Source organism: Orycteropus afer, unplaced genomic scaffold, assembly GCF_000298275.1.
Source record: "Orycteropus afer afer isolate SDZICR_OR568_19922 unplaced genomic scaffold, OryAfe1.0 scaffold00136, whole genome shotgun sequence".
NCBI lineage: Eukaryota > Metazoa > Chordata > Mammalia > Tubulidentata > Orycteropodidae > Orycteropus > Orycteropus afer.
This window is the reverse complement of record NW_006921723.1, coordinates 7,290,873-7,304,802: the sequence shown is the minus strand read 5'-3', so window position 1 is coordinate 7,304,802 and position 13,930 is coordinate 7,290,873. Positions and strand designations below refer to the sequence as shown.

The 13,930-nt window shown below is 58.5% G+C and overlaps 1 protein-coding gene across 1 annotated transcript in view; it reads right to left on the bottom strand.

Annotated features, from left to right (window-relative positions):
• Positions 1–439: 439 nt before the first annotated feature.
• The window catches only part of TP73 (tumor protein p73), a 52,952-nt gene continuing 39,461 nt past the window's right edge, over positions 440–13,930 (bottom strand). The window contains exons 4-13 of the mRNA XM_007945442.1: positions 8,273–8,459; positions 7,747–7,862; positions 6,315–6,424; positions 5,753–5,895; positions 5,263–5,351; positions 4,406–4,530; positions 3,679–3,827; positions 2,926–3,064; positions 2,166–2,259; positions 440–775 (exon numbers count right to left, since the gene is read on the bottom strand). Of these exons, the coding sequence (XP_007943633.1) occupies positions 440–775; positions 2,166–2,259; positions 2,926–3,064; positions 3,679–3,827; positions 4,406–4,530; positions 5,263–5,351; positions 5,753–5,895; positions 6,315–6,424; positions 7,747–7,862; positions 8,273–8,459 (1,488 nt within the window). The remainder of the gene's footprint in view (positions 776–2,165; positions 2,260–2,925; positions 3,065–3,678; positions 3,828–4,405; positions 4,531–5,262; positions 5,352–5,752; positions 5,896–6,314; positions 6,425–7,746; positions 7,863–8,272; positions 8,460–13,930) is intronic.

Sequence of the window (13,930 nt, the reverse complement as noted above, 5' to 3'; positions counted from 1 at the left end):
CCACACACACCAGTGCTCTGGGTGGCCAGGGGTGAGATCCAGGTCCCTCCACACCTCTGCTCTAGGCTGGGGGTGAACAGCAGGCTGAGGGCAGGCAGCTGGCCTTGGGGTCCGGTCCAGCCTGGGTGGCCTTGGCTGTGTCTGCCCAGAAGCCCACTTGTGGGGCAGCTCCAGAAGTTACCCCCAGGACACTCTGACTGTCCGTGCGCATGCTGGGGACCTGGCAGCATCTCCTGGGGTGGGTGAAGGTCCACAAAGTCCCTTTGGAGCAGCACCTGAGCACAGGGCACGCCTCGTTGCCTCCCTGCGCACAGCCCAGAGGGCCCGCCTCCAGAGGGCAGTTTTTGACACAAAGGAGGAACAAGAGCAAAGCTCCCTGGGGCCTCGGCTGTAAGCGCCCGCTCCCACGCATTCAGCATGTCCTGTGCATCTAGTGTTCTCAGTGGATCTCGCCCTCCGTGAGTTCCTCCTTGATAGCCTGTCTGCGGGCCTTGCAGTCTGGAAGATCGAAGCCAAAGTCAGCCCAGTCATCGGGGCCGGCGGGCCCGGAGCGCCCAGGGATGGTGATGGTGTGGCGCACGCGGAAATGCACGGCCTCCATGACTCGCTGCCGCTGCAGCTCGCCTGCACCGCCTACTGCGAGGGTGGCCGCAGCGTTGCTGCTGGCGCGGATGAGCTGCTGTGCGCCACCATAATCGTGGCCCTGCTTCAGGTCCTGGAGGCCCCGCCAGATTGTCATCCGATACTGGTCCGGGATCTTCAGGGCCCCGAGGTCCTGCAAGGGCAACAGCACCATGAGGGGAGCCGGAATGGGACAGGCCACCCTCATAGCCTCTGCAGTGAGCCGGCTGAGGGCCCCACGGGGCAGGCAAAGACACCGACTCAGAGCTATCGCTCTGTCCGTCCCCCTCCTACACACACACACACATTCTGTGGCTGGGCAATGATTTGGCCTGCCTTTGAAAGTGCACTGCGACCCTGGTCCCCAGCCCCTTGACACAGGCAGCAGAAGCACATGCAATACGCTGGGGAGCAGAGGCTCACACTGCACTAGGGCTGGCTGATGGTGCAGAGCCCCTGGCCCTGGGGGCAGGACATGAGGACAGTGTTAGAAACACAAACACGGTGGTCGCCTGAGTTAGCTGCTCTGCCTTGGGGAGGGTCTGGCTGAGCCACTGGCCCCAGCCTCTCTGAAAACCCAAGTCTCTGGGGCCCAAGGCCCTGGGCTATAATGAGCAGGAGGAGACACAAGCGGGAAGGGATGCAGGGGTCGAGGGGCTCAGCTGGAGCCTCCAGGGCCACTAGCCTAACAGCCAAGTGTCCTTGCCTCTCCCTGTGGGTAATGGTGAGTGACTCACAGGTCAAGAGGAGCAGAGGCTACCAGCAAGGGAAGGCCTCCCATGTTGGGAGTAACAGGGCAGTGTCCTCATCAGGATGCAAATAGTTAATGTGCTCGGCTGCTGACTGAAAGGTTGGAGGTCCCCTCAGAGTCCCCTCAGAAGAAAGGCCCGAAAAACCAGCCATTGGAAACCCCATGGAGCACAGTTCTACTCTCTCTCCCTCTTTCTCTCTCTCTCTCACACACACACACACACACACACACGGTTGGAGTTGTCTTTCAGCAATGGGTTTATTTAACCTAAAGAGGAACGGTGATCTGCGGTAGGGGTGTCCGGTTCTCATGTACATGATAGGCTATAGGGCCCCAGCCTCTTCTGGGTGGTGCTGGCCTGAACCCCTGCCAAGCTCCCCCTGGCTCTTGCATTCTACAATTCTCTGTGCCTTGGGGATAGCAACCCTAAGATCAAAGGGAGAGTGGCTCCTGGGGGCCAAGATGCTGGCATGGCAGGAAACCCCTCAAGTCCAGGTGACCAGTCCAGGTGATGGTCCTGCCACGAGAGGCCTGAGTGTGCCCCACCGGCCTGCTGCCCATTCAGCAGCACTCCTAAACCTCACCAGAGGGACTTCAGAGCAGAAGCCACACATTGAGGATGCAGACTCTGACTGCTTGTTGGGAGGACTCCCCTCATGGCCCAGCTTCCCCTCATGCTGGAAAGAACATGGAGTGGGAGTGGCTGCCAGGAAGAGGGAGACATCCTTTGCGGCCTGTTGGGCGGGGCTTAGGCGGCGCCTGCCCAGTGGTCGGGGGGGCTGCGGCCATTTACCTCGATCGTGAGGTTCTGCAGGTGGTAAATGTTCTGTAACCCCTGTGAGGTGAAATACTCGATGCAGTTGGGACACCCCAAGCCTGTTAGAAAACTGCAGAGAGAGAGATTGTGAGAGAGAAAGCCGTGTTAGTGGTGCTAGCGTCCAGGGCTGCGTGCGGCGTGGGCCCGCTCCTTGTCTAAGTGGCCTGGCCAGGCGGGCATGTCTTCCCATACAGCACACATGGTGACTCTGGCTGAGGCACTGACCAAAGCCATGGCCCTCCCACACAGATATGTTCTCTGCTCATCACACGTCAGCCAAGGAACCCTTCGCTCTGTGCTTTTCTTTTTTCTAAGGAAACTGGAAGGAGCCCCGATGGTACAATGGCTACACACTTGGCTGCTAACCAAAAGGTTGGTAGTTCGAACCTACCCTTGCTCTGAGGGAGAATGACCTGAAGACCTACTTCCATAAAGATTACAGCCTAGACGACCCTGTGGGACCATTCTAAAGATCCTGTCATATAGGGTCACCATGAGTCAGAATTGACCCCATGGCACCTAACATCAAGAAGCCAACTGTCCCCCCCCCATACCTACTGCCACTGTGGTCTCTGTCTTCAAGTTGGTAGTGATTAAACACGAGAGAACAGGGGCCTGCAGAGATGGCTCAGAGGGCTGAAGGCCAGCTGACCGGGAGCCACAGACAGACTGAGGTTAGTAGACATGGCAACAGCTCAGGGTGCCCTGCAGCCTGGGCTCAGCAGCAGACTCCTACCTGATGAGGCTGGGGTCGGCGTGGTAGGGAGGTGGTGGGGTGCAGTGGGACCCTGAGACCATGGGCTGTGAGCTGTGGCCGCCATTCATCTCACTGTTGGACGGTATCGGGTGGCTGTGGTTGTTGGGCATCCCGGGACCTGGACGAGAGGTGGACGGTCAGGGTGAGCCAGCCTGTGCATGCCCCATGCAGGCTCCACCCAGGCTTGAGGCCATGGAAAGCTCCAGAAGCAGGGGGGCAGTCATGAACTCTGTGGCTAGAATCAGGGCTGGCTTCAGAACACAGGCCAACCCTGTTAGGCCGGGACTGGATCTTGGACATCCCAGCCCACCTCCATCTCCTCGCCCAAGGTGGAGGGGTGAGGTGTTGAGAGCCTTGCTTGGCTCTTGAGAGTGGTCCTCATGAACTTGTCATGCATTGCCTTGCTCTGATGTTGTGGGGGGGGGTGCTCATGGCACTGGGAATGTGGCAGCCTGTGCCCATAGGGTGCTCTTCCCAGGGTGGCTCAGAAACCACCCAGGGTCCCTCAGCCTCTAAGAGGTGGGCCGAAGGCATAACCTACATGTCTTTTCCCAAGCCACCCTCTGCTCCCACAGACACTGCCTCCAAAGGGGGCAGTGGACATGGCTGACCCCCTGGGCCAAGCTCTCTGCCTTTAGGCTAGAGTGGGTGGAAGGAGGTTGAGGCCTGAGTGCCAGGCTTGAACTTGGCAGAAGTTAGTTCCTGCCACAGGCACCTCCTAGACGGACTCACCCATGGGCCCTAGACTGGGCCCGGCTGAGGAGCCATGTGGGGGAGGCTGGCCCACCAGCTGGTTGACGGAGGGCAGCTTGCTGGCACTGCCGTGCCCCTTGCCCATGGGTGACAGGATGGGTCCATAGGTGGGAGGCTGCAGGTGGCTCCTGCTCAGAAAGTGACAGGTAGCATTTGGTCAAACAGTCAAATGTCAGAATGCAGTACTCACAGTGCCCTGTGTACCAGTGGATAGAGACTGCAGCTGTAACTCACCCCAACCACCCATGTAAGTCTGTACCTTCCCTACCCCTCTGCTTTTGAGGGGGAACCCAACAGAGTGGGGTGAGGACTGGGAGGGGCTCAGTCCCCTGGTCTATGGGTAATCTCATCCAGCCACTCCCACACCCTCAGGGTCAGCTCTGTCCCAGCCTAGGACATCCCTGCCTCAAGCTGCTGCTGGGGCTCCAGGACCCCAAAGGAGATGAGATGATGGCCATGCAGCAGGGCCCAGGGCAACCCACACCCAGGAAAGGCTTCCTGGGGGAGGAGACTCTGCAGCATCCTCTGAGTCGTAACTCTTCCACCCTGCCAACCCCCACATACGCTGCTGTCCCAGGGGTCGTTGGCTCTCCTGGCATCTTCCCTGCTGCATGGGACCTGCCCTTGTCCCCACTGGGCACTGGGTTCAATGGCAGCAGCAGTGTTGGCCATGGTGGGTGGGTGGCGCGGGCCTGGCTGTACTCACGGCCTCTGTAGGAGCTGCTGCTGCTGCTGCCGGTAAGAGTCCACCAGCTGCTGCGGCACCAGCTCGGTCAGCTCCAGGCCCTCCTTGATCTTCATCAAGATCTCGAAGTTCTCCCGGCCGCGCACCTGGGAGAGAGCCGAGCCTTTACCAGCCACATACAGAAGCTGTCCTCCTGAGACCCTTTGTGGGTGCAGGTAGCCACAGCCTCAGGAAGACCCTGGCTGGCAGCACAGGGCCACTCCTTCCATGGGGCTCCCTCCCCTCTTCCCCAGGAGCAGGCCTGGCCAGAGTCCCTGTCATGGGGGTGAGTGCCCGTCTCCCCAGGCAGATCACATCCCACCTATGCCTGCCTTTGTCCACTGACCTCACCACTCCTCTCTCCAACACTGAGCACAATGGGTGCTGGGGAGCAGGGCTGCTTAACAAATACAGGTTTTAAAATGAGGGGCTCATTCTCAAAGGACTCAAGCAATTATCAGCTCCTGATTGACGACAGAGCCTGAGAGCAGCAAGTATTAGTCACCAGGCGAGGGGCTACATAGGTGAAGGGGGCACACCCATGGGGCAGTGGGTGGCCCATGCGACATGAGGGTGACATGATCCTTGGTGTGTCCCCGGAGGGATGTGCACCTTCCCACCATCCCTGATGGCAGCCTGTCTTGGGTGCATGTGATTTAGAGCCACTGACTCTTGAGACCCTACTCCCACCGCGTCGGCCCAGCTTGACTCTGAGCTGGCTTCCCTGCAGAGCCCTGGGCCTCAGCTCTCAGAAGAGCAGCATTGCTCCTAGTGGCCTCAGGCCCAGGCCCAGGCCCTTTGCACCCTTCCTCTCCAGCCCCACAGCTGAGTGCACTCACAGGCATGTAGTACATGTCCTCGTCCCCATGCCGCCGCTTCTTCACACTGGCCCCCAGAGAAGGGATGGCTGGGGGGCTCTGCTTGAATGCTGAAGGGAGGAAGGAGAGGCTGGGTGATTGGTCAGAGGAGGTGAGTGAGGTCGTGTGAGGGGGTCAGGTGTGTGGGCATGGCTCACAGATCCCCAGGTCCAGAAACTGTCAGCTCCACAACGGGCAAACCCAGTGACTGCCCATGCAGGAGCCCCAGCCCCAGTAGCAGCTGCTGGATGGAGCTGGGCCGGGGGCGACCACAGGCAGTAGCGTCAGAGGAGCCTGGGACCGAGGACCAAGCAGGTCTGCCATCCCAGTGGTCCTGTCTGGGGCTGTGCTCACTCAGTGGGAGGTCTCAGCCTCTCCTGGAGGCAGGCTCGAGCGATCCAGGCCAGCATTTTACTGCCCCGCAAGGCAGGCCCTACGAGGTTCAGGTGCCCCAGCCCCAAACCCTGCTCACTGCGCTTGCTGGCCGCTCCACTCTTCGCGGCACTCTCGTTCAGGGCCTGCTGCTCGCGGAAGTGGTCCTCATCAGCCTTGCGGTCACGGCCGGGACAGGCACAGATGCGACCCTCAAAAGACCGGCGGCCCAGCACCTGTCCACTGGGGTGCAGACACAGTTGGAAACATGAACTTCCAGGTCCACCTTCAATCCTACCTACTCCCAACCCCAGCAGATCCCACAAGGTGGGCTTGATGGCAGAGGAGCTGGGGCTGAGTGCCCAGTGAGGGGAGAAGGAGCTTCTGACCAGAGGGAGCCAATGTTCAGAAGGCTGCAAGGCTGCTCTGAGGCATCAGCCCAGACTCCAGGCCCTCCCTCCCCACAAGGCCCAGCTCCCGCCCAAGCAACCCTTGCAGGTTGGGGGAACATCTCTCCCTCAAAGCAGCAAGGCCTGGCGGCTGCAACAAAATAACCCCAACTCACTTCCAGGGCTCAGGCGCCAGCCACTGGCTTTGGCCTCCATGTCCCCAGTAGCAGTGGCCCAAGTCCCTGTCCCACCCCCATGTGCCAGCAGACTCACTCCCGGGTCTCCAGGGTGATGATGATGAGGATGGGACGCCGGTTCATGCCCCCCACACAGCTGCTGTTGCACATGAAGTTGTACAGGATGGTGGTGAATTCTGTCCCCACCTGCACATGGGGAGGCAGGAAAAGGGCTGCAGTGTCAGTGTACAGGTCCCAACGTACAGAAGTGGGGCTTCTAGGCTGGGAAGTCCCCAGGTCCCACATTTAGTCCTGGCTGTGGGTAGACATGAGGCAGGGTGGGAACAAGGCTTTTCTCTGTGGCTCTCTGTCATCCATCCATCCATCCATCTATCCAACCAACCAATCAACCAACCATCCATCATCATCCATCCAACTACCCATGGATCCACCCATCCATCCATCTAATTAATCCACTAATCCATCCATCCATCCATCCATACATACATATATACATGTATACACTATTTATTCCTCCATTCATGTAATATACACTGAATGTCAAGTGCCATGCAGTTTGGAAAGGGTTTGGGCCTGGTCTTTGCTTCAGGCAGCCACAGTCCTATGATCTCATTGCCCTGACCATCTCCCAGACACAGGCCACAGGACAAGCTCCAGAGGCTGTGTGGTGGGCATGTCCATAGGCCTCTGTGGGCAAATATGTGTTGTACACTGTGAGGTCTTCCAGGGTGCGGGCACTATTCTATAGGAGGGCAGGACCAGAGCTGTTCAAGGTGGAACCCCCTACCCCAGCACCCACTCCTATGTCCCAGGGCTTGGCGAGGGCGAGGGAGACAAAGTTGTGGCAGAGCTGAGATGTGGACCTGGACGTCTTGACCCCTGATTGTCTCTTGACAGTGAAATGGGCGGTTTTCACTGTAACCCTGGGTCAGAGTGTGAAAACCAGCCACGGGTTTTTTAACAACTTGCTTTTTCACAGAACTGCCACTAGGGGGCAAGAGAGCCCTGCTTTCTTGGAGGCCCAACTGGCACAGGTGAGGGTGGAGGCAGCTTGGGGAAGGAAGGCATGGTTGTGGTCAGTCCCTGGGCCTATAGACAGAAAGGGTTGCCTCTTGGGCCTGTGGGATGGGAGCTGAGGGGGCCTTAGAGCACAGGGTACAAGAAAGTTGGGTGCTTGTTGTCTGTGTCTTGTCCTTCCAGGGAAGGCTGGCCTGCGAGGAGGCTGATCCTACTTCCATCCTGGCACCCCTATCCCATCATCTCCTCTGCAGGGTCTCAGAACCTCCACTTCTCTGCACCCTCAGCTCCTCATTCCACTGAACCCTGTACCATCCCCAGAAATCCCTAGAACCTCCTGCTGCCTCAGGTCAAAGGTTGTCCCACTCACCTGCCCCTCATAGCCTCTCTGTGTCCCACCCACCTCCAGCCTTCCCCTCCAGCCCTTTGCATGAGCTGTGGTTCTCTCCTCTCCCCCAAGCTCCCTCCACCCAACCCTGGCAAGCGCCTACCTGTGGGGGCTCGTAGGGCACCATGACGCTCTGCCTGCCAGTGACAGGGTCGTCCACATACTGTGAGAGGTTGTTGCCCTCCACACGGATGAGGTGGCTGGCCGGGGCAGATTGTCCTGTGGGGGGTGGGAGAGATGTTGCTTCAGAGAAGAGCTTGCCCCTGAACCACCCTCAGCTGGGGTGCACTGCAGCCAACTGGGGGCCCCACAGACCTGTCCATCAGCCCCCCAGGGGGGACCCCAGGGCTGCCCCTAGGCCTTGCCAGTCTCGCTTCAGGCCCCCCTTAGACCACTGGCTCTGTACTGGAGGGAAGTACTCTTGTGGCTGTGGCTCTCAAGCCCTGGCCGAGTGGGAGGGTCAAGCGACAGGTATGGTCAGACTGCCATTCCACAGGAAAGAGAGGGGCCCTGAAGGCCCTCACGGTAATGGCAGAGTCTGGGCAAGAAGCACTTTTCATGGGTACCTGCTGCCCTTCGGTCAGAGGCCCATGCCAACACCCCTTCCCAGCTGGGGTGCTGTACCTCACCTTCATTGAAGTCTCTCCCCAGTTCGTGGTTGGGGCAGCGCTTCACGACCTCGGTCACATGCTCCGCCTTCTTGTAGACAGGCATGGCTCGCACAGCAGTGCCAGGGGGTGGGGGCGTGGACACCTTCATCTGGATGGGGCACGTCTTGGCAATCTGGCAGTAGAGCTTCTTCAACAGAGGGGAGTACTGTGGTGGGAGGGACTGGTGAGGCTGGCGGCCCCAACAGGTGCTCTGTCCTGGTGGTGTCCCTGTCCTAGGATACCCACCTGGCTGCCAGGATGCAGTCAGGAACCCCTTCCTCGGGTCCTACTCCCCTCTGTGGACCCTTCCAGCACTCTCCCCTGCAGGCACCCATCTAGACACCCCTCACCCCCAGTACCCGCTCAGCAGCCCCCTGGCCAGTCTGAACTTGGTGACAGCAGTGGCTGCAGTGCCAGCTCCACCAGCCATAAATTGGTCCCACTCCTTCCACTCCCTACTGGCAAAGATGGAGGTAGCCCTTTGTCCAAGGAAATCAGAACCTGGACACAGGCTTCCCAGAGGTCGGGGCAAGGACTTGAGTCCCCCAGGCTCCATGTCCCAGAGGGTCAGAGCTGTTAATAGTTCCTTCCCACCCTGGAGATGGGGGCAACATTAACAATGATACAGATGTGGGAGTTGAGCATCACTGAACCCCAGAAAGCAGGAGTGACCCCCACACGCAGGTCCTGAGTGACAGCAGCCAGGAGGATGCTCCTGCCACAGACGGTGGCTAGTGGTGGCAGCTGCCCCTATGTCAGCGCCCTGGGCAGGTGAGAGTAACCCAGGGCCATAGGACAGGCCATAGGACAGAGAGGAGCTTACCACGCTCCTCCGAGGTCTGGGGACAGCCGAGATGGTGAGCATTTATGGAGCGCCTCTTGTGTGCAAGGTGCACATACCCCTGAATTCTGGTGCCTGGAGGGCAAGGAGCCAGCTCTTTCTACCTTGTCTCTTATCAGTAATACCCAGCAAATGGACGCATGCAGCTGGTACTTGATAAATGCACCTTGGCTCCATATTCCCCTGGGGGATGTGCACAGAGCATAAAGGATCCTCCAGCACTAAGGGAGCCTGTCTATGCTTAGGGCAGCAGCAGGCCAGGCCAAAGCAAACACTAGGTGCCAATTTAATGCACAGCCCTCATATCCAACCACAAAAGAAGTCCTTGACTCTGAGGCAATTATGTCTCACATAGACAAAAGACCTAGTGATACAAGGGAGATGCTTGGAGACCTCAGTGTAAAGGGCCAACCAGGAGGGCTTCCTGGAGGAGGAGGCTCAGGGGAATGCTGGGCCCTGTCTGGACTGCCTGGACCTCAACACACTAGGGACACAGGATTCACTGAGCATGGATTAGGGAGCCATCCATCCTGCAGCATCTGTTGAATGCCAGTTCTTTTCCAGGCCCTTGGTGGGAGCCTCTTCAACTCCCAAAGACTAATCAGAGGCTTCTCCTACCAGTGTCTCCTCCACTGGCACCACCCTGAAGGCCATGGGGCACAGATGCCAGCCAGAGACAGAAGCTCAGCTGTGACCAGCTGGTTGGGGACCTTCTGCAGCTGATGGCGGCTACCAGAGGCTCCCATCCCACAGGGGCAGCTGTGCCCCAGGTGTGGTTCTTCCACATATCTACAGAGGCACCCAGCCCTGAAGAGGGGCTACAGAGAACCCTGAGTAAAGGACCTGCCGGGGACCTGGGGAGATGGACAGAACAACCCTGCAGCATAGCCCTGGCCTGAGCCGGGGCACAAGAATGAATCAGACCATAGTCAGAGGGGCAGCAGGAGGAGGAGAGCCTTTGGGGTCTGACAACTTGAAGTCCCAGGCTCAGAGCATAGTGCTCAGTAGTAACATTTAGAACAGAGCCTGGGGCCTGGAAACACCCAACCGTGTCAGCTGGTGTCATGGTGGACATTCTCGTTATTTGGTGAGATGACAAAAGTTGGAATAGGTCCAGGTTGTTACCCCAAGGGAGCATAGGGAAGACTGTAGCTGATTGGGGTGGGGTGGGGGGCTCCAGGACCCTCTCAGGGCTGACCCCCCAACAGACCCCTCTCCTCTGCCCTAGTGCTGGCCAATTGAGAGACGGGGTCATCATAGCTAGCCAAAGTCAAAGGGCTCAGAGTGGGACTCATTACTGACAAAAGGGGTTCACTTTGCTCACAGTTGCTTTCCAACAGGGATGCAGCTGGGTTCCAGGCACAGCTATGCCTGCAGGGATGTGCCCACAGCCTGCCTGGTTCCCTTGCAACTCGTGGAGTCTGAATGTGGAGGGGCTTCAAAGTCCTTGCTCAGCTGAAGCAATTTCCCTAGCAGCTGCTTCCTTGCTACCCCAAGCCCAGGGCTCTGCTCCTACCAGCTGGCAACCTGGGGAGTGCCTGTGACTGGGGAAGCCCAGTTCCCGCTTCCCTGGGCAACCCAGCAAAGCCGGAAGGGGGTGTACCCTAGTCTGGGCGCAGGATGCAAATGTAGCCCCCTTGGCTCTGTGGCCCCAGATAGGGGACAGTGGAGGCTAGCATGTCTGCGCTTCCTAGCTGAGGAGGTCACAGGAGAAACCATTGTCCCCAAGGAAAAACAGAAGCACACTGGGGCAGGGTGCTCACTAGAAGGAGCCTCCAAGCACCCCACCCACCTGCTGGGGCGGTGCTAGGAGCTGTCCTTGGTACCGCGGGTGACACTCCTCCCCACTCTGAGTAGCTTCAAGCTCTGAGCCAGAGAGGAGTGCGGTATGAGTGGACAAGGGACAGATTCTGGGTCCCAGGTGCTGGTGCAGGCAGAGGGTTAGGGAGGCACTGTTCTTGGGTCATGGGAGCCTCCCAGCACCACAAGCAAGGCTACCACACGTCCTGGGGAGTCCCACTCCCCACTGGGCGTCCCAGTCCAGTGCTGCCTGGGTGGGCTGCACAAGTGACCTTTGGGGCACACACCTGAGTGGGAAGCCCCAGATCCTACTGAGGGGTTCAACCCTGGAAGGAGCCCTGGAACAGAAAGCAGCCTTCCCAGAGAACCGGACCTCAGTCAGGGTGTGGGCCCCTCCTCCAGTGCCCCCTCCTCTGACCACCCCAGGCCTGGGGCTGGAGGAAAAGCAGATGGGGTGGAGGTAGAGGGAGAACAGGGCTCTTCGGTCCCTTTCCATTCTGTGGAAGAAGTCATATGCAGACGCTACCTCCCGCCTTCCTCCTGCCCCGTCCTTCCCTAGAACCGCTAGATGGATGTGTTTCAACAGATTCCGAGCTGATAAAATCTTATTTATCTTCGGCTGTTGACACAGAACCGTCTAGACTTGTCTGCTCCAGGATGCGTGTGCTTCTTGGTACTTGCAGGAAATGATTTGCCCAAACACTGATGTGTGCCTATCCCTCCGCCGCCCTGCAACACACACACTGGCTTCCCTGCTGGGACCCCCTCTCCTCTCCCCTCCCCCAGCCTCTCCTTCACCCCATCCTGTCCAAGATAGGCCTGGCCTGGCTGGGAGCCCTGAGGTTGGTGGCCTGAGGGTGTCGAGAGGGCAGTGGGCGGGTGGGTACAGGGGTGCACGGGCTGTTAATTTCCTCTCCTGCTCCCGGCAGCTGGGGTGCCCAGCGCAGGCAGGTCTGGGCAGGAGGACAGCAGAGAGGTGATAATAACTTGTCTGTCAATTTCCCAGGACATGTAGCATCTTGCAAACCGCAAATACCGTTAACCAGCTTGGGTGAATCTGTTACAACAGATTCTGGAAGACGTGGCCTGCAGTGGGGGCTTTCATTTCTTTAAATGGTTTTTTTTATAGCCCACTTTTCTCCACTTTCCTTGTACGCGTGTGTGCATGTGTGTGTGGATGCGTGGGTACATGTATGTTTAGAGCCACAGTTTTCATCTGCTTTGGGTCACAGTCCCCTTTGAGGACTCCCCAAGGTCACAGGCCTTTGCTCTCTGGAAAATTTCCCAGGGCAGCCCACAGATCACTTGGCGTGGAGTTCTGTGGGCTCACACACTAACACCCCAACACTCACAGGAATCTAGGCCAAAAGCCACTGGCTTAAAGTCTTTTTTTCCCCCAAGCGGTGGGAGGCCCTTTGGGAGACACATTCTTGGAGACACTCTCTCTCATTCTCCCCCAGCACAGGGCCCTCTTGTCCCTTACTGCCCACCTTTTCATTGCTGTACCTGCTACTCCCCTCGGAGTAGGGTTCAAGTCCCTCGGAGACAGGGGATCCAGCCTGCCCCAGGCCTGCTAAGGGAGGGGTCTATTCTGCTATTGAATGCGGCATGATGGCCCCAAGTCCAGATGCTATCCTGAGACCTGCCTCAAAGAGCTGTGTCTATTTCAATGAGACCATCATGCAAAGTGCCAGTAAGGGGTCAGCACCACCCCTCTCACCCAAGTCTAGGCTGCCCTGGCTGTAGAGGCGGGTGCTGCCCTTGTCCTCAGGGACACCCACTACCCACTCAGGCGGATGACACCTCCATCTGACCCTTATTCTATGATCTGGGCACCCTGAGGCAGGTTGTGGGGCTAGAGGGGTGAGCAGGGCATCCTTGGGCGCCTTGGGGGCAGGGAGCCTGGGGACTGGCACGGCTACCCTCCTCCCATTTCAGGGCTGCATCTGAAGCACTACCCGAGCCCCTGCCTGCTCCCAAGGTTCCCCTGCCCGGCTTCGCCTGCCCACGGGCCTGGGTCTGACTCTGCTAGCAGTAGAAGGCAGCTGAGGATGGGCATCCTGCTGGGCTTTCCTCTGGACTTGCCTGTGGAGAGAAAGCTCTGGCATAGGACCAGCAAGCAGGACTGTGGACAGCAGGCCACAGAGAACTGTCCAGCACGAGGCTGGGGTTGGGGGGAGCCTGGAGACCAGTAGTTCTGCTGTGGGGAGGGCCCTTTGACTGCTGGTGAAGACAGGCCCCCAATGTCCTTGCCCCTGCCCTACTCTATGGCTTTCATAAGAAGCCAGGACTAAGAGGCCCATGGTCAGCCATGGTGATGGGAAGGGTGACCCCCACCTGGGCAGGACCCTGGGGTTCCAGAAGCACTTCTGCTCACAGGACAGTCTAGAGCCTCCAAGTGACCATGGTCACCTCATTTTGGACACTGACGTCAGTTTAGAGGCCAGATGGGCCACTCCTTCCCTCTAGCCCAGCAGCTTTCCATGGACAGCTAGGGCTGGAGTCAGCTTCAGCTGGGATTTGGGCAGCTGCTGGTTGATGGAAGGAGGGAGGGCTGAGCCCTCTCTGGAGGTGGGTGCTTGTTCTGGGCAGGCTAGCTCCAGCGGGGAGCCTGAGAGATGGGCCTTTGGCCGCCAACCTTACCAATCCAGAGCTTCAGGCAGGTCCACAGGTCTGGGCCACAGTTTAAGATGTCCCTGCTGGCTGAGGACTGGTGCCTTTGGAACATCTGCTCTAAGTAAACCCCAGCCCAATTTCTCTAAGGAGCACAGCTGCTCCTACCCGGTCAGCAAGTGGATGCATGGGGGCGGGCAGGTCTCAGCTTTTGAGTAAATGGTTGGCTGGAATTGAAGTTTTCACTGAACCTTGTAAACGCAGTCAGTGAGGCACTGGGGGCCTGGACAGTTCTGGTATCCAAATACTTAATTCATCTGCAGACAATTGTGGCTGCCCCCAGTTGTCTCTCTGTTCTTTTCAAAGCCCTGGGAGACCCTGTT